This window comes from Aptenodytes patagonicus, chromosome 1 (assembly GCF_965638725.1).
Source record: "Aptenodytes patagonicus chromosome 1, bAptPat1.pri.cur, whole genome shotgun sequence".
Lineage (NCBI taxonomy): Eukaryota > Metazoa > Chordata > Aves > Sphenisciformes > Spheniscidae > Aptenodytes > Aptenodytes patagonicus.
This window is the reverse complement of record NC_134949.1, coordinates 108042792-108066987: the sequence shown is the minus strand read 5'-3', so window position 1 is coordinate 108066987 and position 24196 is coordinate 108042792. Positions and strand designations below refer to the sequence as shown.

The following is a 24196-nucleotide window of genomic DNA, read 5'->3' as shown; positions in this document are numbered from 1 at the left end:
ATACTACCCAAATATCGCAAGGCTCAAGCTCTTCTTTGGATGATCCCAGACATTTATTTGCAGAAGGCTAGGACAACAACCATCTCTCTCTTTTCCACTCTAAAACATATTTCAGTGTTTAAATAATCATCCACCTCTCTGAATGACACACACAAGCACATTTACCATTTCCCTTCCCACCCACATGCAGGTATTCCCTACCAAGGGTACAGTGTTTCGTTCCGCCTTGCTGTTTGAGATGTTCTGGATATGAAAGGACACAATGGTTTCCACCTGTCCCTTCAGCACAGCTTCTGCAGCCCTGCAAAGACAGACAGATGCACATATCCAGCTGAAGATAAGAATCGATTTTTCTTAACCGCCCTCCCTTCTATCCTTCAGCTGGCAGAAGGGAGAGAGACTTAACCACACATATTTCACTCTAGATGAGTAGCAAAAGAAAAATGCTTACATCTACAAACTCATCAGCACTCAGGGTTCATGTCTCGGTTTAAGCCATCCTGGCTGCTACTCACCGCATGGATTGCAAAACAATATCTACCAGCATTTGCCAAAAAAACCACACCTCGGAGGAATAAATAATCACTTCTCAGAGGGCAAGAGGTAGCGACATTCTCCATCCCGGCCCCTTCAGCATCCCCAAAACAAGTAATGACTTTTTGCTACAAGAATGCACTTGAAGGATAAAGTGCACTTGAGAATCTCTTAAAAAGGAAGCACAAATATAAGCCCCACTCCCTGAAGACATTCAAGCATCTACCTACTTACTTGTTGGCCATCTCAGTAGAAAAAACGTAAACCACTTTGGATGGAGTCTTCTGCCCACTCGCTGGCTCCAAAGTGGCAGTCAGGCCATGGGAAGGTGTGGAAGACCTTGGGGCTGAAGCATTTGAAGGAGTCATGGAGTGTGGTGTGTGCTGAGAATCCTGGGACTTCACGTGATCAGCAGAATTGCAGTCTGGAAGGGGAGAAAGGGGAAAAGAGGGGAATCACTACCTTGGGAGCTCATTGGAAACCATTTCTGGAAACTGACCAGAGCTTTTCCTCCTCTGAAGTTTCCCACTTCTCCCTCAAGCACTACTAAAGGCAATTCTTCTAATACACCATGTATCTTCCCTCTAATGCCATACTGCCCTTCAGGCACCACTGGGAGAAAGCTCATCTTGCCCCTTTCCAAGGCAAGTGGCAGTTCCCAGAGCTGATCCCTTTGAATTCTCTAATGGCCACACAGAACAGCAGGAAAACTACACACTAAAATGAACAAATATAAATAGGTCTGCACCCAAGGACAACACTCTGTGCAAAACTTTCCTTCCCCCCCCCCCCCCTTAAGCCACCTTAGCCAGGTGACCTAGAAAATGGACAACATAGGAAAGATGGACAACTGCACATCTAGTCTGTTTTTGCACTGCCTCACAGAGGCAATATTGGAGCCAGGAACAGAACACAGAAATCCCAACTCTCTGGCTTGTGTTACCAGTCAGGGTGCTACGGGTTATGTATCTGTGTTGACAAAACAGGCTTGCATATTGTTCAAAACCCCAGTTACAACAGAACAGTTCCTGAAAGGCCAAAGGCCAGAAGGAAACCAACAGGTTGCATTTGTACTTTCAAATCCTCTGGGGGAGTTTCAGAGTTACAAAGGAACTTTCCCACCAGAGTCAGGTCTGCACTTTAACGGAGCGTGAACAGGACATTTACCGATGCCAGCTACGACAACCTCTCCTCTTCGCCTGCTCTCAAGACCTTTAGACTTCGTTGGCTGGAACTTGCAGAACCCCAGACAAATAAATGTTTTGCTAACACTTGCATAGCGATTCTCCATCTCACAGAGGACTCAGACTAATTGTCTGCTCTTGCGCACGAATCCTAGCAAACATACCTTTGATTTCAGGGTCATCATTAGGAGTCCCAGCTTCCCTCTGTTCAAAGGAGTCTGCCGAAATGCTCCTCTCTCTCTTCCCCTTCCCCTTGGCACCGTTTCCAGCCCCATTCTTCAGCCCCATGCTCCCACCTGGGCCAGGGAGCACTTTGGGGGGGTGACCTCCACTTTTGGGGTCACAGGGAGAGGGCTGGGATTGGCTGGTGGAGCCCCCTTGTTTACCCTGGTTGGAAAATTTGGAATCCAGCTGGGGGTTGCCAGACGGGGACATCACTGTAGGGGGACGGACCATCACCTCCTGCTTTGATTTGGGGCTACTGGGGACAGAGTAAGAAAAGGAAAAGAAAAAAAAAGTGACAAATCACACCATGGATTCATTCAACCCTGTAGGAACAGATTAGAGAGAAGCAGAAACAACCACTGCCACCTTTGCAAGCTAAGACAATTGCTGACAAATAAAAAATGCCTGCAAGCTTAGAGTCATGCAGGTGCTTTTTTGAACATGCCCCGAAAGGGTTATTATCCAAGATGGGATCTCATTGCTCAAGAAGGCACTAGGGCAAGCTACAGACCTGCCAGATCCCAGGAACTGCTGTCACATGAGGACCTACCTCTGGGGCTTCTGTCAATAAAGACAACGGTTTCTATGTGCACAGAGAAGCGCCTCACACCAAGACCAGCTCAGAGTAAACAAACAAGGCACAATAAAGTTCACCTCACCACTCTCCTGGACCCCAACTATATACTGCAGCTCCGATCAGAGTAGACCCCCCCCCCCCGCCTGTGCACCTCCCTATCCAGTTCTACAGGGAGCACAAGGAAAACCCAGCATTACTGCAGCATTCATCATACATTGGGGCAAGCTGCCAGGAAAACACAAACCTCTGACCGTGAAAACAATTAAACCAGCTACAACCTGCCTCTGAATAAGGAAAGAGAAGGATACCATCTCCCTGCACACTCCTGCAAAATGGGGCAGATGAAGCTTCTTTAATTTGCCAAGGGAAATTCAGGGTCTTTCCTTCCCTCTTCCATTCAGCAAATTGCATCCTAAAAATATTTTGTTCCTCTGGGTTTTACACACATATTAGCCACCCCTTCCTCCTCACCCTCCAGTTGCTCCATTGCTATAGGATCTTCTGCATCATGTTTTCCTATCACCACTGCCACTTCCAACAGGCAGTGCTTGCTAGCATCTTCACTGTGGGACTCGCACAAGCTGTTTCCTCCTTTGGACAGGCATCTGACCCAGAGGCATTCCCTCTGAATTACTCTTAAGCTCCAGAAGACCTCTAGGAGTAAATAATCAAACTCGAGAATGCTGTCAATCAGACCATTGTAAGTCCCTGAACAGTGCTTTGCTTCCATATTTTTTCCCTTCCAAATTAGCAGAGGAGAGATGCTGACCTGCTGCACTGGCAGGTGAATGATGCACAGGATGTCAGTGCACAGCTGATCAGTTCTCCAGGCTGTTCAGGCCAATAATACAGAGGAGGCGTTTTGTGTGAAAGTACAGACAGAGAGACCTTCTGCTGCCCAACTGCCCGTTAGGGAAACAGATAATTAGAAGAGGGGGAAGAGGAAAAAAAAAAGCCAAAACAGATAGAAACAGCATGTTTACTCTCCTACAGACTATTCAGACACCTGATGGGAGGGAGGAGGGTGTGAGCAATGTAGAATCCGCACCTCATGGATTTAGAGCTTTCAGCTCATCCTGAGCCTAGCAAACGTGGAGGCTCGTCAGCACTGTGCAGCCAGTGCTCAGGTACTCGGCGGATCCAATGGGAGCACAAAGAAGGACCAGTAAGTCACACGCACCAGTCCTTGGCTAATCCTGCAGCAGAGCTGGGATAGCACCATGCACCAATCCAGAGCAGCTGACTGCAGGGTCTTTTCCTTACCTCTGTGTGTTGCCTGACGGGGAGTTCCTCACTTTGGGGTTACTGGAATGCATTGACAGAAATCCTGAGCTCACAGTCTCACACGCACGCAGATGGGCTCTCGTCAAGTTCCTCTGGGGAGTGTGCCGCCAGAGGCAGCGTCGAAGCACTTTCTGCCACCCGCTTCTCTCAATGCTGGCTGTCCACTTGCCTTTTTTCTCTTTGCTCCTCTCTGGTTTTGCACTGGGCGCTTCCCTCCTGCAGCTCCAGCATTCTCTAGACGTGTGCCTCCTGCTGCCCAGGGGAAGTCTCGCATCTCCAGGGCACACTGTTAAAACCACCCCACAAGAAGAGAACACAAAACCAGTGAGGAACTTTCCAAGCAGATGTGTCTGGTGTGAAGCAGTAAATGGCAACTCTTCCCCCATTACTGAGAAGACACGGGAGGAGAGCTTTCAGATGGCTCAGTACAGCTGTGTATTTCAAACCGGAGGCAGCCCTGGCTGGCCATTCAGTTTACAGGCAGTGAGGCCATCTTCCTTTCATCCAAAGCAAATCACTCTGGAGTCAACAAAACAGGGAAGCGCCTCGTATCTGGACACTTTGATTCCGCATCTGTGCTCAGCTTGAAGACACCTCACAGCAAGTCAGTAGGAAGCCAAAATTACAAATCCCCAACATGACTTCACTATCCAGAATTCCCCTGTGAATGGCCGTAATCTGATATTTCTTAAGAACATAAACTCTGCTCAGATCTTTTCTGTCTCCTTGGTCCAATATAACTAGACATATGTTCAATGATGTGTGCTAAGGGTTGCACAAAGGGAGGAAAATAAAATATAATGCCTTCCTGACCACCTGTAAGCAACCAGCTATGCTGTGATTACTCTGAAAATACCAGAGGTTAGTCACTCATTATATCTATTATAAAGGCCAAGAGATCACTAGAGAACTACCCCTCTAAATTTGCTCAGCAACACTATACAGACTATTTAGACTTTAAAAAAAAAACAACCCCAAAACACAAAAATAAGCACTTTTTCAGCTTCTTTCTAAGAAACAATATGCATGACGCAGGCAATAAGGCACATAAAACTGTTTCTGGAGGAGGAAATTATTGAACATTACTGTTTACGTCCTTTGGGCTAAATTATTTTGGAACAAATTTCTGTCTTGTTTATGTTTCAACAAAATCTCTCCTGTTCATCTCACCTACTCAGATGCAAATCCACTTAATTTAGAATCTAACCAAGATTTATTGTTAATGTATTAAGCATTGCTAGTTAAATATTATTCAAATGTAAATATTCCCAGTATTCCTTCTCAGCACCAAAGAAGCAGTTTCTTCCTGCGTATATCAAACAAAACAAAATAAATCTCACCAGTCTGGGAGTATCTTGAATTTTATGAAGAAACTACTGTTCAAATTGCATTTAGAAAACAAAAATTGGTTTGCTTACATGCTGACACCAGAGGATTAAGAAACACAGGCACTATATGACCACCTCTGGCCAAGGAGAGTTATCAGTAACTTGTAGTATCGAGCACCATGGTTTTCCAGTTCCCCAAATTTATCTTGTTATGAGGTTGTGTCATTACACTTTTTAGTGACTTTGCACTGCTGTAGTTTAACATGATAGTGGCTCCACACTGCAGGTGTTCCGTGAAGCTCTGCATCACCTCCAAAGATTCTCCTCTCTACCACATGCCTCCTTCATGACCCAGAGAAATCATCCTGCTCCCTATTCTCACCTTCACTGTCCTGCACAAACCCATTAATGTGGGGGAATGTTTCTGCAATAAAGATCTAATTTTTAATGCCTCCTATTAGGCACAATCAGATGAACTCCACTCTGAGCCACAGACTCTACAGGATCCACATGCCTCTCTGGGGCTATCTCCTGGTTATCCCACTGATTTTCAGAACAATGTTGGAGTTAATCTATTACTATTCTTACTACTATCATGCTGTAATTGGGAGCTGGTGCTATACAGATACATTAAAGACAAGAGAGAACATCTTCACAAGTATCTAAATTTTACCATCTTTGCATGCAAATTTGGGTCCTATGTCTGTTCTGACAACAAAACCGTAACATTATCAATAGCGCCCAACTCCACTTTTGAAAAGAGATTTATGCATCTGTAAAAGTCAGTGGAACTCAGTGACACTTCAGGGTCCCCACTTAAGGTGAAGGTGTGACTGAAAACACGGTGAATTTCAGGTAAAAAAGAAAAAAGAAACGATAGCATTAAAGTGAGCAGAGCTCAATGCTAAAAGCAGAATGCGGTTGCCTGCGCAATGAACTTAAGTATTCTAGTTGTTTCATCCTCTGCTTTTCCACTTTTGATATTTATGCATTGTCATGTTACCTTTTATTGCAAGATGAGAATTTTCTCAGACTCCCAGTCTGCACAGTGCAATGAGAAAACATGAAGAACAGAATCAGGATCACACTGGCTGCACAATATTTCTGACATCACCAAACTTTCAAATACTTCACGGGGGGGGGGGAACCTCTCCAATTTCTTAACCTTACTTTTTTATTAACCTATATACATGTATCTTCCATCTATTAGAATTTATATGGTCTGCAAGGGAACTGTATTTTCCAATCTCAGTTTAAACTTCTTGTTACCAGAGAGAGCTATAAAGGATACATCAATATATTCATTGGTGGAACAACAGCAACTCAACTTCCTCCGCTTCTCATTTCTGCACACTGGGAACGTACCATCTTTTATAATGTGAAATGGAATGCCTCATGATTTTTCTAAATGCACTTCTAACATACATATGTCTGGGAATCTAGGGTCCAATAATGGAAAAGCTCTAGAGAAATGTATTTTTGCAACTGGAGTCTGCCTGCCATAGCAAAGACTTTATCATTGCTCTGAAATTAGAGGTAGGGTCATGACAGTGAATGGTCAAGCCACTTTTTAAGACATTTTGGCAAGCTATATGGAAGGCTGTATTTTCAGGATTGCTTTAAGGTATACCAGGCAATGGCTGCAGGGAAAAGGGATGGTTCAACTATCTACTCATTCTTACCACCTCTCTTCCTGACCAGATCGGGAAAAGATCTGACTGGGAACTAACCCAAGGGAAACAGCAGAAATCTCTATTCAGCTGGATCAGTCCCCTGATCTGGTTGATCATGTAACCACATCAGTGCCACTGTGAGCTCAAAGGAAGACGTGAGAACAGGTGAAAAGTAGCTTCACCCCACTTGGCTGCAGCTTACAGTTTGGATGGCTTAAAATGACGTAAAACCTCAGCTGCAGAGACAAAAGAGATGGATCCACATTTGTGGAGATACGGTTCTTGCCTTTCCAACAAGTAGCTTACCAAGACCCCTGGTGTCACGACACGGCAGTACTCATTGTGGAGGCCATGAGTTGCAAACCACTTGTCTCACAAGAAAAGATCACCTGGAAAAAGGAGAGGAAGAGTTTCACCAGCAAGAATGCACAGCCAAGCTGTGCGTCCCTCCCATGCATCCAGCCACAGAAGCAGAGGAATCAAAACTTGCTCTGAACCACTGACAAGGGGAAGCCTCTGCTCAGACTGGCAAGATTTGTCAGCGCCAAAAAAGCCACCACCAGACTGGAAGAGTCTGAAGATGCGTGCTGCACATGGAGGGGAAATAGGTCAGACCTGCTTTAGCACTCCCACATTTGAGCTAGCTGGATTCCCATGAGCTCATCTGTGCTTAGAGAAGCTGGCACAAAGCTCGGACATGTAACCTCCCCTTCTCTGCACCCATCTCTCTTCAAAGGCTCACCTTTCCCTCATTACGAGCCCAGCAACTTCTGCCAAGTTGTGCTTCGCATATACAACCTCCTCCACAGCCAGACAAGATATAAATAAAAACATCAAGCATCAGGTAAAGCCAGGCAATCGCTCAGCCATATCTAGGGGAAAACCAGGCCGGTTTTAGAGGGAAGAAGCACTATCTACTGTTCTGGCAGCTCCAACTTCACATCATTGTGCTACACTACAGGGAGAAGGGAATACAACTGCAAACCTTCCCAAGTAAGGCATACTGCAAGTTTGCCCAGGATAGAGGGGTTAGCCCCACCTTGCACTACGGTTATATCCTATAAGGCCAAAAGAGTTCATGGCCCAAGAACCCATCAGCCCCACTTTCAGTAATGGAGACAACCCTGAATCAGTTAATGTTCACTCACACGTTAAAGCAAGTTTAAGTGCCTGAAAGTTCTGTAATACAAGGAAACGTGGACTCTGAGGCACAGCTCAGTAGTAAATTTGAGGTCAGTAAAGAAAGACAGAGCAGCTACCTGCCAGCTTCTCCCTTACCCACTGTGAAAACTGGAGAGGCTGCAAGAACAGTATGAATCCAGACAACATTCACACTGTCGGGGCCAGCGTGGTCTCTCAGAGCACTCTCAGCTATTTACACAGCACGGACAGCCTTGCAGTTAAAGTACGACTGCAAACTGAAATCACTACCAGAGGTTTTCTGTGTAATCCCAATGCATTCTGCTGACCAGATCTCCCAACAGGAACACAGGAGCTGTTACGAGGCTCAATTAGTTACGCATTGTGAAACCCTGTGCATATTCTCTTCCCTCCAACATTCTCCAACTATTATCTGCTGCAGCTTCACCTTAATAATGTAGCAATGTGCTGCCATGTAATCCACTTCAACAAAACCAAACTACAAAGCTAGTCCCAAACAATGCAGCTACATTCTCCACCCAGTCCAGCCAAATCAAACAATGAAATCATCAACATGATAGACCATCTTTATCTAGCCAAGTCACACCTGCAGACAGAAGCTGAAACAAACACCTATCGCAACAAGCTGCTTCATCCAGTAAAACCTACCACAGCAGCACAATCATCCCTGAATCCAATTACCCAGTTATATCTCCTCTCCCCTTTCCCCCACCCCACCCAACGAAACAATACAGGCTAAGCCATGCCAGTGCCAATACTGACACACCTCTATCAAAGCAGCAACAAAAATCACCTTTTCCCTTGAAAGGGAAAACATGTGAACACCAGCACGCATCAGGATGCAGAGAATCTATCACAGCAAACGACTGGGGCTCTATTGCTTGAAACATTCAAGTTCAACTTGGCAAAGCACCGGAGCAAGGGCAGCCTTACAGACCATAGCTCAGGACTGCAGGAGGGACACAACTGATCAGACAAGATCTATCTTTAAGGCTACCCAGCGAAGTTATTGCAATGTAATTTCATCCCCTAGTTTACCATCTCTGCTGCTCACCTGCACGGTCCTAGCCCACAGTCAGCGCAAGACAGCTTGCTTCACGGTGAATTTAAGAGCAAAAGGGTGAGAGCCCATACACAAGCAGCTACCACAGAATAATTAACAAGACACAAATGCACACCTTAGCTTACCTTTTGGCAACTTATTCATGAACCATCCCTGTACTTCTATGAAGTAGCCACCATATTATTGTACTGCAAACAGAAGGGAAAAAAGGTCCAAACTAGCTTATTCCTCCTTCATGCCCTTAAACCACAGAAGCTTGATAGTGACAAGTGGTCAGGTACTAGAAGGTGTACAGCATTATGGCTGCTTCAGCAGGAACAGCTGCAGTTATCACTGATTCACTTCAGTCTTTTCTCCCTCTTTGAGAAGAAGAATGTGGAGAGATGAAATAAAGGCATACCAAGTAGATAAAAGTATCAAACTTGTGCCCTTACTGTGACACGGAGCATTAAAGGCAAGAAATCTCTTTCTCTGTGTACAAGAAAGAGCACACTTCTTTTTTCCCCATGGCCTTTCTGAGACTGTCAGTCTGTGCTGGACTGAGGGTGGTGAGAGCCCAAAGCCAGCATGGAAAAAGAAAAAAGGCTAGGGACCTGCTGCTACAGAAAACAAACGATGACTTTGAACACAAGCTGAGCCAGCACCCTGAATTGTAGCTGTGGTAGTGGAGTGGGAGAGAAAGAAGAGAGAGAGCGGAGTAAGAGACTGCTCCGGGAAGAGCAGCAGCTTCAGGAGGGACCAAGAACAGCAGCAGCAGGAGCTGTTTGAGCAACTGCTCATCCTGACAGCCACCAGGAAGCAAACCTCCGCATGTGCATCCACCGGTGGATTCCCTGTGCAACTGGAGAGATGGGGTAAGGCAATGAATCAACCGACGCGCTCCTTCAGCGCAATTTTACTGGGAAGGGCACATCCTATTTCTCCGACCCTCATTCAACCACATAAGAGAGAGAACAGCTACACTGGCAAAAGGTGACTCCATGACACCCAAGACATCCCCAAGAGCTACCACTGGTTTTCACCACATGCTGCACTTACCAGTTTTGTTAAGCACTTGCTTATTTCGCACACTTGCAGCTGAACTGCATGTTACTTTTTAATAAGCTACTGTTTAATAAAATACTTGATTACACACCTCATTGATAAAGAGTGCAACTGGGAAACAAGGACGACACAGGAAGTGTTATTCAATGCTTTTATTGAACTGTCAGAATCCCTTAAGATCATATAAAAGTAAAAGCAAATAGATAAATTGACATGATTATTCTACACCCCACACATCTCCCCGTGACACTTGAGGATACAGTGACACTGGACACTTCAATCCCTTGACTGACTCCAGATTTCTAGATATGGCCCCTACTAAGGGCTTTTAACAACACCTTTAAATCTGCCCCTACCTCTTAGCAAAAAGCTGTCCTCCTCATCCTTTCCCATGAAAGCATAAAGCATGTGCTTGTAATACAACTAGCATTGGACCCACCAGCATTCAAATAGGTTTGTCAAAAACGTTGCCGTACCTTCCGCACACCAAGTGTGTGCTGGACCCAGGAGAGCAACTTCAACCAGCCTAAGTCTATCCAACTCTATCCCTTCCAGCCATCACTAGCACTTGTGACCCAGCTGAAAACTAACTCTAGATAAGATATGATTAATTTTCAGGAGACAAGCTTCCTGTTTCAGCCAACCAGGTGGCCACATGCTCACTGGTGCTGGCACAAAGGAGGCAGCAGTGACTGATGGCACAGGCATGGATAGGCTTAAGCTGGTTGTTCAAACACACTTGCATCCTTCTCCTACCAGGTCCCTCTGCTCTTTTTCTTAAACAAGGGCGGAAAACACATCAGGTACCTAAAGAACTGCTGGGGCTAAAGACACAGTATCAATACGCATGTCATCTGGACACAGTACAACTCTGCTTGTTCAAGCAAGTCATCAGTAGATGGCCTGACTACTTACTGTCCCAGCTCTTTCCATTGCAGGGTTTGCAGACCTCATCCTTTAATCAAACTACACAGTTATCACACAGTAGACTTTCAGCTGATTTGCTCATGTGCTCCATCTGCCGGAAAGGCAGTGGCCCCTTGCACCAGGGGCACCTCATATGGTACACGGACCATACTCTCCCCAAATCAGCAGCTGTTTTGGGTAAAATACCATGTTCTGTCATTCCATAGTAAGCCACAAATCCCATTTACTTATAAATCATTTTCTCAACATGAAGAGCTAACTTGTTAATATTAAGCTGATTAGATAGCAACCCGCAGCCAGTCACCAATTTCTAGATGGTCCTAACTTACTCTGAAACAGCATGGACTTTTCTACATTTATGTCTTGGCAGTAAAAAACGATGGCATATGCAAAGTCCTCACAGTTTCCCAAAGCCAAGAATTCCTCCTTATGCACGTCAGAGAAACCACTGCTAATCCCAAGTCTGTACAGCATTACCTCTTTGCTCATGGTCTTGTACCAGAAGTGACTCTCAATCAAAAGAAGAATCGAGAATTTGTCACCTAAACTCATTTTGCTACATGAATGTGGGGACTACATAATCTTCACCAGGCTCGTTACAACCTCCACAGAGAAAATAACTCCTCTTGTATACACAGTGTGCATGCACCTCTCCGTCAACCTCTAAAACACGGGCAGGTTATTGCCCGCAACTAACTCTATGCCTTGAAGCACAGAGAAAGGGGCTGAGCAAAGATAGGCTCAATTAAAATTAACACCTTGATGACCTACAAGCACCTTGACAGGGAAAGAGCGGGCAAGACTCTATGCCATTACAAGGAAGAGAAGTTCCTTCGAATAGCTCAGATTAATTTAAGAATTTAGGACCACAGGATAAACATCCCAGAAACTCGAAGAATATACTTAATCACCCCTGTGCAAATTTGGTATGCATGGTCATACAAATGTAGCTCCGCTGAGCCTACCTGTGCCTGCCCATCTACATATCTTGAGTAAGACAGTGCAGATACTCTTCCTCCCACGCTTTTTCGCCCCAGCTCCTATCACCACACACATGGACATTTCCCAAAGAACCAGGCTCTCCTGAAGTCCATTCAAAACAGGGACAGCCGCAGAAAGTCCAACCTTTTGCTCTCCGTCCTTAAAAAGTGTAGTCAAGACAATCACTGACAAAGCACAATACAAACCTGAAGGCTCACAGAATAAAGTGTTTTATGACATTTCTCATGTAACCATCCCCTGCTCTCAGACAATGGTATCTCCGCCGACTATTCTCTTCCTTCCTCCTTCTGACAAGCAAATGGATAACCAACAGTAGCCATGATGTAAAGGCTGTTTAAGTAATTATTCTTTTTAGGTATTTACAGAAATCATTCTAAAATAATCTTTTGCAACAGGCACGTTGTTCGCTACACTCAAAACCATCACTTTTAAAAGCTGTGAGTAACACTAACACTTTTTGACAAAAAGACAACTACATGTCCATTGAACTTTATTTTTAGTGCATCTAACAACACTTCAGTGTGTTTTTAATACAATGGGGATGAATGGCTGTCCTAGACAGTTTCTGATTTTGTACAACTCTTTTCACAACTCCTGCCCCAAAGTAATGGAGGAGACAGATACTGGTGAGCAGATTCAAGGTGTAAACAGCCAGACACTTGAAGTCCCTTTCAATTTCCCAGCTGCTATTATGTAAAAAAAAAAACCAAAACAAAACCAAAAACCTTGAACTACTTGGTCCACCTGGGACTAGAACAACCTCTTGGCAAATTCTGACACCGTTCCAGAAATCAGTTTGGGGAAAAAAGCCAAAAGAAAAACCCTAAAACACCCCAAAGCCTAAGCTACAACTATCCGCTTCTGTACAGGAATGCTATGAACGCTTCCCCTTGCTGCTCACACCTTTTCAGCTTCGCCAGCGTTAGTGGCATTTGCAGGTGCAGGTTGGCCAGACTGCTGCCAGGGCGTTAGGCATGCTGTGGCGTAACCCGTAGCGCGCCATGACGTCACGCTTACCTCAGCTCAGCCTCGGCGTACTCCAGCGCAGCTGCCAACATTGGTTCAGCTCCACCTATGTTAGCAATGCTGGGAGCAGTCTATGTACATTACGACTGGAGTAATGTAAACTCTTAAAGAGTTTACGTGGAGCATCACTTACCTTAGCAGCAGCCTGTCTGCTCTAGAGTTCCTACTATTGTTAACACTGATAAAGATCAAAAGCTCTAGCAATAAGGGATTTTTCAAGAAATGTTTTAACAGTATTTCCCTAATATATGACAGGCTTCTGCAGCTTACTACATCATGTTAGCAGTTAACAGCCCCAGCATCAGTCAGCATTACATGCAGGAGTCTGGTGGATAACGCTAGAGCTTTCCACGGGCTGCTTTCATAGCTTTGCCTTCTGTCAAAACTTCATCTACTTTTCAGGAAGTAGGTAATGTGTTCAGAGCCAGAGGTGATCTCTTTTCCCTTACTTCTCTGGTTTTATTTTTTCTAAAATTTAAATACGGACATCAGCATGAACAACCATAGGTAAAAGACACCTGTATCAAGCTTGCCAGCAGCCCATTCTTCAGAAACTGATCTGTGGAGAGGGGGAGGACAAAAAAAAAAAAAAAAAAAAAAAATCAGAAATCATGGATGGGAAGACAGGACCGAGGAGACACCAGTTTGTTCTTCAACATGTAGTAACACCACACTGTTTAAGCAGAAGGCTTGCGAGAAATAAGCCACCTATCAGTTCAGCACAGAAAAAAACAAGCGCTTTTTCTTTTCATTTCAGCATCTCTTCACTAGGCTTCCAGAATGAAAGATAAGAAACAGTCCTGAGGTGTAACTCCTCAGGCTGCATTCTTGTCAGTTTTTGTAAGCTAAGTGGGGCTGGGATGGGTCCATACAGGACAGACCTCCTCCGAGGAAAACCCAATGTTACAGCAAGCAGTAATTCCCCAGTATGCTGCGCAAGGGGATGTCACACACGACGCCTGTCATAATTGCTGGGGGCGACCCACACACCTTCCTTCACGTTAACCTTCACCTTAACAGGTGTCTGGTCTCTCTCTCTCATCCCACATGAGCGGTTTTTCACGGCTCCCCTAAGCATTGCTACCTTCCAGCACTGCCCGTGAGACCAGTTTTCGTTCAGGACTGTCACCACCAGCTATCCCTCTGCTCTTCTCCCTTACACGAGCCCTCCTGCTGTTTCATAGCACCAAGCACTCACACCTGGGGAGCTCAGCACTGCAAAGCAGGCATTCCCACAGGGGCAGAGCTGAAGAATTACTATAACCCATGCAGCTTACTGCTGGGTAAGATGTGTGTCAAGGGGTATGCGTTCCTGGTGCATTGAACCTCTCATTTCTTTGCTTTTAGAACCACATTAGGCATGTTAGATGTAGCACGACCTTTAGCAACACAGTGTAGTACTTCCGTATACTGGTTTCCTAGTCATTAAATGTAGGATCTTCAACAGAGCAATGACTCTTCTAAGGAGTAAGGCACTTCAAAGAACTCCAGCAAGCGAAGACTGCATGTACACAGTACTCCACGATGCTACATGATTATATCAAAGCTGCTGGGATGAAAAACTGACATTTGATAAGTAACATGAGGTCACCTAAAAGAGCTCAAAACACTGCATGTGAAAATGTTATTTTGACAAGAAATTAAGCAATTGTATAATCAGGTCTATTATCAGATCTACTGCTTTGACATGATCTTATAAAAGTATGAAGAGCATGCAATTCCAATTGCTGCGGGATCCTCCCTCACTCAACACAAGATGTACGCGCTTAATATTCTTCTAGTTCGTGTTTAATATTCTTCTAGTTAGCCACGCATGTACAGCAAAGCCTAATGTACTTCAAAGTATTTACTGCACTGTATAAACAGAGCGCTATTTTCAAAGACTCATAACTGTCAAATCAAAGCTAGCTTTCACAAGAATATTCAGAAGCATTTCTGCTGGATGGTGGCTATTTGCCTGACAGTTTCAACTTTCTATCCCCAACCACAAGACGGTTAATTTTTTTTTTATATATATATTTATTTTTTCTTAAAAGACAGAAGAAAGTATTTTCTTGCTAACAAGCTGTCAAGCCATTTTGGCCTGAAGTTCTTTACTCCCTTCTCATACATATATATAAAATGCGGTGGAAAAGTTCAATTCCGCTAGCAAAAGTTCCGAGAAGAGCTTCTCCATACATGAAGACTGCCTAAACTCTCCATCGTAACAGCTCTCACTGTAGAAACTGTGGCTGCTCACCTCAACAGGCTACACTTTGTTTTATATTACACTGCAAATACATTTCTAATCAATCCTCAAACAAAACCAGATTGGTACACAGATAAAATACTGCCATTTCACAGGCAGTGGAACAGCGATATCAAGACACCTGAAGAAGTCAGTTTAGCAAAATGCAGAGAGCATAGCTCTGAGCAACCTGAAAAAGGGTCTACTGCTTGTTACCTGGTGTTTTTATCAGTGAAGCACTAAACCAGAATTTTCCTTCAGGTTTTGCATAATTCTATACACACTGCAAAGGTGGCAAAGATGGCTTCATGCAACATACACGAGCAGACTTACAGATTTAAAGCAATTTGTAGAGCATAAATAACATGGTCGAGTAGATAAATCGCAGGCATGGTAAGAGCCAGGTTCTGTTCTCAAGTTCATCACCAAATCCAATCTAACCTGTGTTTAAAAAAGCCCATGGGTCCCAGCTGCCCTACTGATAAGGTAAAACAGATATCTGCACCCTTTGTTCAGAAGGCATAGAGGACAACAACAGGCACATGGAGACCATCCAGAGACAAGATGGGTCAGCGATTTAAAGCTCCCTTGCTCTGCTACTATGCAGACAGCCCCACCAGAAAGCTAAGTAGCAAGAATACAGTGGCACTGCTTTCTTAAGAGGCCAAACAGCCATGAAAACAGGACAACCAGCTCAGAGTAATTGCAAACGCTAGGAGTTGAGCAGGCAGCTGTATGGCTATCCATGCCTGAGTCACAACTGCTCTGAACTCAATACAGAAAGCAGCAAGCTCTCCCTCCATTCTATATGCAGTTAAATTATTGCGTGTATCGTACACTCTTTTTGCCACAGAACGTACCACTAAGGAGCACTTAAAATCAGCATTGTTTTCAAGACTACAGCACCCAATTTTCAGTGAACTCTCAGAGGACATTGCTCCACTACCTCTCAGCCCTGCTTTGTTGAAAGAAATTATGTCACTGGTAAAGCATACTTTCCATTTTCCTTCCTTCAAAAGGATTTCACTGATTCTGCCTAGGCTTTAAAAACAAACAAGCCAACCACCTTACAGTTCCACTTTTCATCTCTCTTCCCTATTCCACAAGCTCCTTCTCAGAGGCCAAACAAGGAAAAGCTCACCCCTGCTTTTAAGTCTGTCTGAAAAAAAGGGATCTTGGAGTATGTCTATCTACTCTAAAAAGATAACATTCATTCTTCAGATATAGTAAACTGCAATTTCATAACAGTCTTTAAAATAAATTCAATGAGTGTTGTCAAAGTAGATCAAAAACAGAGCGCTGAGATCCGACTCTGCCGAAGAGCAGGTAAGAACAACCCACAGAAGTAGGAGTAAAAAGTCAGGTAGCAGCAGTTCACTCTTCACAATAGCCACAGTTTGGTAGCTCAGACCAGATTCCAGGATGGGTCACCAGGATCCAACCAGAAGCCTACGCAGTTTAGTGGCACATCTCACACACCGATCTCAATCAAGTTTCCAGAGAAGTGTGCGAGAACCCCCCAGCAAACCCAGGCACAACAAGCTATTCCCTCCCTCTCTTTCCCAATATAGAAGCACATCTGTTAGAGCAGAATAAAAATCAAGGTTTAGACCACAGGCTTAATACCTCTTCCAAAATTTCTACTGTCACTGATTACGATAATTGAATATTCTTCATATTCCTACAGACATCTGATCCTTTTTAACTCTTGTTGAATGCTTGCTCCTGATGATTCTCACAGTATGAGTTTCACTGCTTAATTGCAACCACACTAAATAGTCTATCATCAATTTACACTACATGTTCTGTATCATCAGTCTTGAAGCAGCAGAAACTTTTCCATAGCTAAACCACCATACTCTTCTTTTTGCCCTGTTTAAAGCTTCTTAAAGAGGGTTTCTCTTTTTATACGTTGCATATATGTTCAGAGATGAGAAACATTTTTGGCAAAAAAACCAAAGTAAGCTGAAGGAACTGTTCTCAGGCAAGGGAAGCTGTAACAAACAGGTGTAAATAACATTTAGCAAGTTTAGCAGACTCTTAGGTGTATAGTTAGATGAGCATTCCTTTTGGCAGCAACGTCAGCTTAAAACACTGCTGCTACCAATATTTACTTCCACCCCTGCACCACACTGTCTGATGTGCCCGTACAACCATTTGCATGGCCAAACAGTGAACCAGTTTGGCAAACTGATGCAGGCTAAGTATAATCATTTTTTTGCCAGGGTACTTATAATCCAGATCAGTTCCTTGATCCATTTCAGCATACAGCTGCTCCAGCAGCAGTACTAGCACACACAGAGGGGTGGTGCAGAGTCAAAACGGGCAAGCACCAAGGACTCCTCAAAAGCCAACTCTAGCACCAAAAGAAATGCTCACAGGCATACTAACAGAGGGTGACTAGGCCTATAGGAAAGGGTATAGTCACAAAGTACAACCCCGCTTCTTCAAAAATGTAAATTAAAGTCAACATTGGAACAGTTCGTTTGGATTCAGCACACATTAAAATGTCACCTTATGTTTTGCTATTGTTGTTGAGTTAACTAGCATTTGTAAGACTGCGTGATCTTAAAGGCAACTCTTCACAAATTTCCCAACAGATGGGGTTTTTTTGCTCAAATTCTTCAATATTATCTGGAATTCCTAATTATTAATAACGTTCCCGTTCTTTTGCACTTGTATGGTCCCTACCACAAAGGAGGTCCAGCTCCAAAATGATTAAACTTTTAAAACAGAAAAACCCACTAACAGACAAGTAAAGGTACAGGGGGAAAGCTGTATACAGCCTATACAATAGGCAGAGCAGTGCTCAGACAAAAATTCAGCAACGAACTCTCCTTCCATTCACAAATTGCTCCGAAAACCTGAGTTAACACCTTCATTTTGCCAGCAGGAAGACTAGAGGGACTCCAGCAGAGCTTGTAAGCAGGAAATCCAAGCCCATAGCAAATCTTGCTGGGTTAAAGGACTTCAAATCTATGTAAACAGACCACAGACCTTACTGAGGCACAGAGATTTCTGTGAAGTCCAAGGCCACGCAAACTAGATAGAAGGATTTTATGAAGGCTGCCTGCATCTCTCTGAAGAAATTCTGGTAAACTTCTAGAAAGCAGAAGAGATCAAGCCCTGCTAGGTAACACAGCTAACATTTAAGATGGGAATTAGTTTGAATACTCACTTGAGTGTAAATTGCTCCACAAGATAAAGTTGTTGTGGTTTGTTGTTTGGGTTTTTTTTTTTCTCTCCATTGAATTTATAAAAGACCAACAAAACTCCTAAGCCATAGGCACAGTTTGTAAGGCAACAGAATTGACACAGCATGTCAGGAACTCAAGAGGGAAAAAATCTAGAAAGAAACATGTAGAAATAGGTATGGAAAGTCAACATATTACAGAGTAGCAAGGCCTTGAATAGCTAGGAAATATGGATCAAAGGTACTCCATTCTTATCCACCTCAAACATATAAACTGTTCAGAAAAGCTGTTGTATATGAATATTTTAGCCTTGTGGCTTATAGTTGCCTTAGTTTCTATATTTGGATATTTAGTGACAAATGTAGTTTCTCTGGCTGTGGACTAACCCTAACTGAAAACAATCCAAGTACACGAACTGTGAAGACGAAATGCAAGATGGGGGGAGGAAGAGGGGGGAAGCACAGGGAAGAAAGAGTCCACACCCTTTGTATTCATAATACACAGAAGAGATCTACAAACTTTCTGGTTGTATGAACAGAAACCTATTTCTTTTCTTTCACATTAAAATTCAGGTACTGCCTAGCTTAGAAGACTGTGTTGACCGATAAACAAATTAACGGATCACGCGAGGAAAGCAAAATACCTCCCCAAAACAAAGACACCTATACCCACACCCCTAGCCCACAAAAAGATGGTTACAACAGTACTGTCATAGTCTAGCTGCTTCCCTCACACCAGAGCAGATCGCAGTTTCTCCCAAAACATCTTTATCGCATCTATGAGCTAAATAATCTGTATTGGGAAAACTATACTGGGAAGTCAGCAACAGAACTTTTACCAAACACTGCCAAAACCAAGTACGTACACACACACACAATACATCCCCAAAAGAATTTCTAATGTTAACCTGACCAAAGATGAGCAGCTGAATGGGAGGGGGACTTAGACAAAAACTTGTTTAGGGTGGGGGTTTTTTTGTTTGGTTTTGTTCACACTTATTTAACGTCAATGATTGATTAACATTTTGGATAAAGGAGGTCTTTGTTAGTGATTCAGCATCTCCACCCCTTCAATTAAGGTGTTAAGAGTTCACAACAGTGCAGTGAGACCCAAGATCCCCAGACCCCTCTCCACAAAAAAAACCAAACCCAAAAAACAGATCAACAAAAAAAAAAAGTACCCACCCCACTGGGAAAATTCCAAAATCCCAAAACTGACATCGCTGCTAACTCCAAGTTAAAAAAAGAAAGCTGCCTTTCTTTTGTTGTTTGAGGAGGGGCCAGCAAGGGAGACAGGGAAAGAATATGAGCCCTTGAGCCATTTTTATGCTCCGAGTAAGAAAAAAGGACACATTCATTAAAAATAATCTCTTTGGAGATCACTGTTAAAAAAAAAAACCACCACCACACAACAGAGCCATCATGCCAACTTGTCCAAAATGGCTATAAAAATCTCACCAAAGCAACCCCTGTGATTCCCAGGAGAACGCAGATCAGTCTGCTATGGGATATGGCATGTACACTTCTGCTAACACAGCTCTGCTGCAAGCGTAGGATGAACACAAAACAACTGTGTGTTAGCCTCTATTTAACTTCACTAGTTCAACACCTGTAACACCCCACTGTAGACAGCAGTCGGGCATTACAGCCCTAATATAAAGCAGGAGAGGGATAAACAAAAAGAAGACAGGAATAAAGCTGCTTAGGTATGTTAGTTCTTTCATTCCATACCCTGTGATTTTTTTTTTTTTTTACTTGATTTCATGTAATGCCTTGCCTAGCTTTCCAACACTTGTTTTTGTAATATTTTGAGCAATCACTGACCAAATATTATCTTCCAACAAAACAGAAGGGGGAAAAAAAAAAAAAATCTACATCACTTTTTTTTCCCCTCCTGCTTTAGAAGCTTGATACATTTAAGGATGCTTCAGAGCATCCTATGATGCCTGTGTGGGCTTTTCACAGAGAAATCGAGGACAAAATACTTTAAAGGAAAATAAAAATGTTGCTGGAACCCCTCAAAACTGGAAGAACTGTCTCCCCCGCTTCCTCCAACTGTATTTTGACAGTAAAGCAACTAGTCACCAACAGGGAGGCTTAATGAGACAAACTTGATTTGGCACAACCTTTTCTCTCTGCCCCAAAGTCAGTGAGGCTAATGCCCAAACTAATGAGATGTTACTTTACAAGGTAAGAGCTACAAGACTTGAATGCTCCTCTCCCAGAAAGTGAGGTTCAAGGTTATTTCCAGATCAGTTTCGGAGTCCAAGTTAGCTTTGGCATCTGGAGAATAAAAGCATCTTCCCTTTCACATTGGTGGACTTTGAACTGTTCCACAATCAGCTCCCTACTGCCACTTATTATTTCATACTATCTTTGCTGCATGACAATTTCCTGATTTCTCATTTTGTTTACTATTAAACCACTAACCATGGAATCATCCCACCTTAATATTTTATACCCAAATAACAACCCACAATTGATTGTCACATCGGATTCTTCCCATCTGTGTCCTCATGCTTTGTCTACCCTCCCAGAGTAACATCCATCTTCCACATCCCAAACATTCAATCATCAGAGGCCTTTTTAGTCCCATCATCCCATCACCTACACAGTGGCCTCAGGGACAGAAAGCTGGACAGCACAGAAATACAGGGTGCTCTCTCTCATCCTAGAAGTGGAGCCTTACTGCTTGCATGCATCCACCTGTCCCATCATTTCCCTAAGCATTTGGGGTCTCCAGCGTTGTATTTTTCCCCCCGTCGTCCAACCCTTGACCTCATGAATGTGCAGCATCTCTACAGATTTAGCCTCTCTCATCCCACTCACAGCCTTCCGTATACTATTTGCCCCTTTGCAGTAGGCCAGGGCAGACTCCCTCTCAGGCACACACGCACAGTGCCTCTTCTCTACCTAGAAGAAACACCTCCAAATAAACACATTTCCCCTGCCTTGTCAGATGCTGTTCTACCCCATGATCCCTATATACAAGATCCCCTCCCACACTCTTAGTATCCCACAAACTCCTCTTGCACAACTATCCCACATACCAGTTCAACACTACATGCTTAGCTTCCCTGGATTCCTGCTCCCCTGAACTATCTACACTGCTTCCCAGCTCTGGACCCCTACAATTCCCTTTACAACCACGTGCACCACCTCCCTCGTGCTGAAAGCACTTCCTACCCCATATTCTGGCTCCCAATGCTTCCCCATACCACAATCCCACTCCCATATCCCTTTCTCCCAATCACTCAAGTCCCAGCTCCTCACATCCTCCCATCAGTACATCCATCCCCTCGTATACCAACTTATTTCTCCCCAGCATACCTCATACTCCACATTTCTTCATCCATCTCTCCACATCCCTTCCTGCAGACACCTGTATTTCAGTTCTTCCTACAACAAAGCCCCCCATCCCTTCCTCACAGCACATCCCAGACGATCTAATGTCCCACATACCATCTCCCACCCCCTCACTGCATGCTTCACCTTGTACCCCACTCCCTACATCCCTACTGTAGACCTTTGCGCCCCAGCCCCTCACTTCAGCTCCACCACAGAATCCACACCCAGCTCTCGCCCCACTCGCACCAGCTTCTTTCTCCTAGGACAGCCCACACCCCCAACCGCAACAGCCTACCCCTGGTGTTGCAGCCCCTCCTATCCTACGTCCCAATCCCTCACTGGGATTAAAAACTCAGAACTACCTCTCTAATCCACCCAACACCATCCTCTCCATACAGCACAGCCCCTAAGGGCACCCCAAGCACAACAGTGCATCTCAGCACAGCAGAGCACTCCACACCCCTACTCACACAGCACGGCCTCCAGAGCACCCCACAGCTGCAACCCACAGCACCCCACACCCCTCCACACAGCACAGCCACGTGGCCATCCCACGCACCCCAGTGCAACCCGCAGCACCCCACACATCCCTCCACACAGCAGAAGCCCTAGGGCATCCCCTGCACCACAGCGCATCCCACACACCCCTCCATGTAGCACAGCTCTTCGGGCATCTCGTGCACCACAATGCAACCCGGGACACCCCACACATCCATCCACACAGCACAACCTCGACGGCATCCCCTGCAAGCCAGAGCAACCCATTCACCCCTCCATATAGCACAGCCCCCAGGCCATCCCCTGCACCACAATACAATGCAAAGCATTCCATACGTCCCTCCATACAGCACAACCTCCAGGGCTTCCCGTGCACCCCAAAGCACCCCACATGGCCCTCCACAGAGCGCAGCCCCCGGGGCACCCCCCACGGCCCTCCACAGAGCGCAGCCCCCGGGGCACCCCCCGCACCCCACACGGCCCTCCACAGAGCGCAGCCCCCGGGGCAGCACACCCCCGGGGCACTCCACACCCCTCCACGCAACGCAGCGGAGCCCCCGGAGCGCGCCACGGAGCCGAGCAGAGCCCCGGGCGCCCGGGGGCCGCCAGCAGAGCCGCCGGGGCGCCGCCATCCCGGGGGCAGCGCTCCCCTCAGCCGTCGGCGGGGACCCCTCCCCGCGGCGCCCCCCTGGCCCCCCACCGCCCCCGGGCCTCCCCCAACTCTCAAACTTTGGGCGGGCGGCGGCGGCGGCCGGTGCCGGTGGTCGCCCGGTGCCCGCCGCGCCGCCTCCCCCTCACTCACCGCCGGGCCGTGGGGGAGGGGTGGGGGCCGAGGCTCCTCTCAGCCCCGGGCGGGAGGGGGCGGCGCAGCGTCTCCCCCCGGCGACGGCGGGTCCTTCCCCCTCCCGCAAACACACACAGGCTCCATTGTCCGCCAGCGCCTCCCCCCCCTCCTTCCCGCACACATGGTACCGCCCATCGCAGCCCCTCTCGCCCGCTCCCCCCGCCCGCTCCCCCCCACTTTTCCCCACACCGTTCCCCCCCCCCGCCTCCCCCCTCCCGCCGCGTCCCGCAACCCGGAGAGAGGAATGGTACCGCCCGTCGCGCGCGCCCCGCCCCGGGAATGGTACTGTCCCCTACTCACTCCGCCGGCGGGACCGCCTCTTACTCCCCGTTCCGGGCAGTGGTCTCGCCCGGCCTCCCGCCCCGCCCCTCCCCAGCGAGAGGGCGGAGACTGTATCCCTTCCCCCTCGCACACGCTCTCCTCCCGCCTTCGCCTACACAGTGGTAGCAGCCGGGCTCTTAAAGGGACAGGCCCGCCGCGGCGAGCGCTCCCCGGGCCCGCGGGAAGCACCGCCCACCCCTCCCCGCTCGCCGCGGCGCCGCCCCCGCCATTAACATAGCCTGTCCCCCGCCTCGAGGCGGCCCCACCCCCTCCTCCCCTTTTAAAGAGACCGCGCGCCTAGGGCGCTTCTTAAAGGGACCGCCTCTCCCGCGCACCCCACACCCCCCCCAACTCCCCTCCACGGAGTCCAGCGCCGAGAGAACACCCCGCGCCCCGGGCAGGGGTCCGGGTGCCCCGGTGCCCGCAGCCGCAGGGGAGGCGCCCGGTGAGCCGGGGAGGGGCCGGCGCGGGCCCCCGTCAGCGCGGGGCGCGGGAGCCGGCGCCCCCCGCTCCGCTCCGCCCCGCCCCGCCCCGCCCCGCCCGGCGGCGCGCGAGCACGCACCTCGCGCTCCCCTGAGGCGGCGCGCGGGGCTCGCCCCCTAACGGCACCCCTAACGGAAACGGCGCGGGCCCCGCGGGGAGGGAAGGGGGGCGCCCGCCCGCCGCCAAGCCCTGAGGCCTCGCACGGCCCCCGGGGAGGCGCGCGCCGGGGCCGGGGGGGCTGCGGGAAGGCGGCC

General features: G+C 46.6%; 1 protein-coding gene across 2 annotated transcripts in view; it reads right to left on the bottom strand.

Annotated features, from left to right (window-relative positions):
* Window positions 1-23469, bottom strand: part of BCL9 (BCL9 transcription coactivator) — a 31593-nt gene extending 8124 nt beyond the window's left edge. The window contains exons 1-5 of one of the 2 annotated variants that reach the window (XM_076351704.1): window positions 23439-23469; window positions 3784-4090; window positions 1883-2199; window positions 769-958; window positions 202-301 (exon numbers count right to left, since the gene is read on the bottom strand). In XM_076351704.1, coding sequence (XP_076207819.1) covers window positions 202-301; window positions 769-958; window positions 1883-2199; window positions 3784-4090; window position 23439 — 915 coding nt within the window. In that variant the 5' untranslated portion in view covers window positions 23440-23469. The remainder of the gene's footprint in view (window positions 1-201; window positions 302-768; window positions 959-1882; window positions 2200-3783; window positions 4091-23438) is intronic. The other variant, XM_076351712.1, reaches the window with a different exon arrangement.
* Between the last annotated feature and the right edge of the window lie 727 nt (window positions 23470-24196).